At 40.6% G+C, this 3,819-nt stretch overlaps 1 protein-coding gene across 3 annotated transcripts in view; it reads right to left on the reverse strand.

The window, feature by feature from the left end:
• LOC109229500 (E3 ubiquitin-protein ligase RBBP6-like) overlaps positions 215-3,819 on the reverse strand; it is a 10,154-nt gene continuing 6,549 nt past the window's right edge. For 2 of the 3 annotated variants that reach the window (XM_019394961.1, XM_019394960.1), the window contains exons 15-17: positions 2,141-2,979; positions 817-884; positions 215-603 (exon numbers count right to left, since the gene is read on the reverse strand). In XM_019394961.1, coding sequence (XP_019250506.1) covers positions 875-884; positions 2,141-2,979 — 849 coding nt within the window. In that variant the 3' untranslated portion in view covers positions 215-603; positions 817-874. The remainder of the gene's footprint in view (positions 604-816; positions 885-2,140; positions 2,980-3,819) is intronic. The other variant, XM_019394962.1, reaches the window with a different exon arrangement.

The following is a 3,819-nucleotide window of genomic DNA, read 5'->3' on the forward strand; positions in this document are numbered from 1 at the left end:
ATTCAGTTTTCTTTCTTTCATTTTTCATTTAAAATTGACACATTCACTAAGCGGATAACATAATAGCACTATGAAAGGGGTTTGATCAAAATTACTCTTTATCTTTTCCTAAAAGAGCGGTAGTAAACCTATTGGCTATCGGAAATTAACATGTATTTCATCCACCCAACAAACTATGAAATAATGAAGGAAACATACGATTGTAACGCGAATATTGTCCAAACCAATAAGAGAAGCCAGAACCACCAATATAAAAATACATCAAAATTGCAATGCCACATAATTCTCAAACAATCTATAAAAATTGCCAAATAAGGGAGAGCCCGCGATCTTATTTTGAAATATTTGCGTTCGCAGTTAACAACTATATGGAATCATTAGATGATACAAATTTTGGATAAGAATCTACAATAATGCTCTAGAACATCCATGTTGATCCTTGGACAGGCGATTTCAGTAAATCATTGCACCGTGCCATTCCCATTTCTTGAGCATCGAACAAAAGTCGTATCACTTTTGCGCTGAGAAGTTTGTGAAGCAGATGGTATAACTCAGAAGAGGAGATCCAGACTAGATGTTCTCAAGAGCCTGCACCTTCTGAATCTGCACCAATTAAACAAAATGCAACTCAGATGAAAAACATTCTGATGACCAGATACAATGAGCTTCACAAATTCTCTTCAAACACAAGAAAATGACTCTGTTTTCATTGCACTGTCGAGAACTTTTGATGAGAAACAGAAACGCACAAGACAATGCGTGTGAAGTGAAATTAAGAGAACAATCCGAGCAGCATACATATAAATTATTCTCTACCTGTATTTATATTCCATGCAAGAGTCATTCCAATTCAAGCTCTTCCTCGTCAAATATACTATCTCAATCTGCATCAAGAACCAACGAGTTAAGACATTTGTCGAGAAAGGATCCATGAGATTATTGTGAAGGTACCACAAGAATGGAAGGATATATATACTCAATGACGAGACTACATTGACGCACCAAAAAGAAAGTCCATGGGAAGTTCAAATGAAAATCCATAGGAAGATTTGAAAAAAACAGAACAAAAGAATAAAAGCCGAGCATCAAAATTGATTTCTAAATGCAGGTACAATATGAGAAAGTTTGCATCAATTTTCTAAGTGACATTCTCAGGATACTTTTGTAAGAGTTTTGGGACTGGCCTACAGCTGAAACTAGAAAGGATGCAAGTGAATTCTCTTGAAGGTCACCATTACTGCCAGCTAAAACAACCAATTTTCTAATTAACATCATAAGAAAGGGGGAGGGTGTGGTGCCAACGACAGAGGTTAGGGGTCCAGTGCTCACAACTAACAAAAAATAAAATTTGTATCCATATGACAAACAAGATTCTTAGTAACTATCCCTAAAACATCACCAACACACCCACCAGAAGAAGCTAAAAGAAGGGCACATACTCTGCTTCACTCATTCCCCACCTGTCAGACAAGTGATGTGTATCGCTGCTCACAAATACACCATGAAAGAGAGATCTATCTTGTGTACATGAACATTGAAAAATCAATTTGTCTTTCCTGATAGTGCCATAATGTCTCACTAAGTGACAATATCTAATCATGAGCTAGCGAGCAAACACTAATATGGAATTATGGCTGTTTTATAGTGCCACACCAAGTAAAAGAAAAGGAGGATTCTCTACATGTGTGTGATATATAGCACCATGTGAATTCCAAATGAAATTAGCAAGGAAAAACATGTCATCATCATGCACACTATTTATCTCCACATTCTGCACAACTAAATGATTTTGCTTTTATTCTCTTTGAGTTTATCTAAATAGTTAAACCATCTGTTCTATATAAACGAACCGTGAAAAGTAAAGCCGCAGACAGTAAATGACACATCTTTGAGGCAAGTAAGACAGTAACACATAATGCACAAATGAACAATCAACTCCATTACAGGACATGGCAAAAGAATGAGAAACAAAAAAAGCAATCAATGTAATGTTGCCACCTATATTATATTCTAAATATTGCATATCAGATACTGGAAAGAACTCAAGAAACTGGCTAACTGACATATAAGATATGTGAAAATTGCAAAGAATTGACATATCAGAGAAGTGCAAAATGCAATAAACTACTATCCAGTTTACCCTCTTTCCCTTGACCCCTTGCTATGCCTAGGAGGAGGTCCCTCCTGCTTCTCTTCCTCCCACTCTACAGAAGCCGGTGGTGGAGATGGCTCATACCTTGAAGGCCTTCTTTTGAAGTGCCGATCATCATCGCTGCTCTCATAATCCACACTTGCAGCAGCACTCTTCCTTGATCCAGTAGCTGCTTTGTACTCTTCATGATACCCATTTGATGTAGTACCCCGGTGGCTCGCCGAGGAACTAACTGGCAATTCACTGGAGGATGGCACCTTTCGCTTCTTTGAAGCTGCTGGTGCATCTTCAGCTGGGAAACTGATGCGAGAAAAAACACTGGCCTTCTTCTTATCCATGGATTTGAGCGGCGCTACCACTGGTGGCTCGGATGGGCCAGTGGAGGATGGTTTGACGCTAGCTGAAGAATCTGAACGGTGGTGGCTACTGCTACTGCGATGGGCATGCTCACGGTGGTGGCGGTCCTCATGGTGGTCACGGCGATGGCGGTCCTCATGGTGGTGATCATCATAATCTTCATACTTTCTCTTGGACGAAGGGCGAGGAAGTTCAGGATCTCGCGATCGACGGTCTGGAGATGGCCTCTCAGGCCGACGGTGATAGTCAAGGTCAGGTGATGACCTCTCAGGTCGGCGGCGGTGGTCAAGCTCCGGCGAAGGCCTCTCAGGTCGGCGGTGGTGGTCAAGGTCCGGCGATGGCCTCTCAGGTCGGCGGTGGTAGTCAAGGTCCGGTGATGGCCTCTCAGGTCGGCGGTGGTGGTCAAGGTCCGGTGATGGCCTATCAGGTCGGCGGGGACGGCCGGAGCTCGATTGAGGAGGAATAGCTTTCTGTGCAATCATAAATGAATATATTAATATCAAAAAATTGCAAAGAAGGAAAACTGTTCTAAAATATCAAAATGCAGATCTAAAGCCATTAAAAACATCATGCACTACAAAAGAAGTGGATTTTACACCTCTTTATAATACTCTTTTTCCCCTACTGGCCTAGAAAATACTCAAAATTAACACACCTTAGTACATTCCAGGGAAAATGATTTACCTCATCCCATCCCCCACTACACTTCAATGATTCTACAACAGAAGATTAGTCTAGAACACTTTTGGAGTCCTATCCCCTTCATCATTTTTCCATGTTCTTAATAGCTTACTCACTTTGAAGTTTTTGGTCAAATTAGGCAAACAGTTTCGTCAGAAAAAGAGTAGAACTCCAGGCCTAGTGCCATTGGGAAAAGGTTTAAAATTTTGGAAAAAACAGAAAAGAAAATGAGGGAACAAAATCACTTAATGGCCATTGTCCACCACATCCAACGTACAGGAACCGGAACAGACTAATAACTAGCAAAAGAAATGTAAATCAACATCTTAATGCGCCCCGTCCTGATTGAGCTCCAGTCAACTGCCCATTTTACTGAGGCCAACCAGATACTGTGACGATATTTTTCGCCATCAGGCGACATCATCATTCAAAAGGAGCACCAACTAGGGTTAGGAAGTCATATATTCCCTTCCAGCACAATGGGCAAACTATAATCTTAATTCTCCAGAACCCCATATTAAGGTAGTCCAGAGTGTGTGTCCTGTACTTGATATTAGAAAAGATATGCTAGAAATTCAGTCTATAAGAATGCTGCTTTTTCCTTTTTTTTTTGGTGTGTGTGTGTGTGG

The sequence above is a fragment of the Nicotiana attenuata genome, chromosome 7 (genome assembly GCF_001879085.1).
Source record: "Nicotiana attenuata strain UT chromosome 7, NIATTr2, whole genome shotgun sequence".
In the NCBI taxonomy this organism is placed as follows: domain Eukaryota; kingdom Viridiplantae; phylum Streptophyta; class Magnoliopsida; order Solanales; family Solanaceae; genus Nicotiana; species Nicotiana attenuata.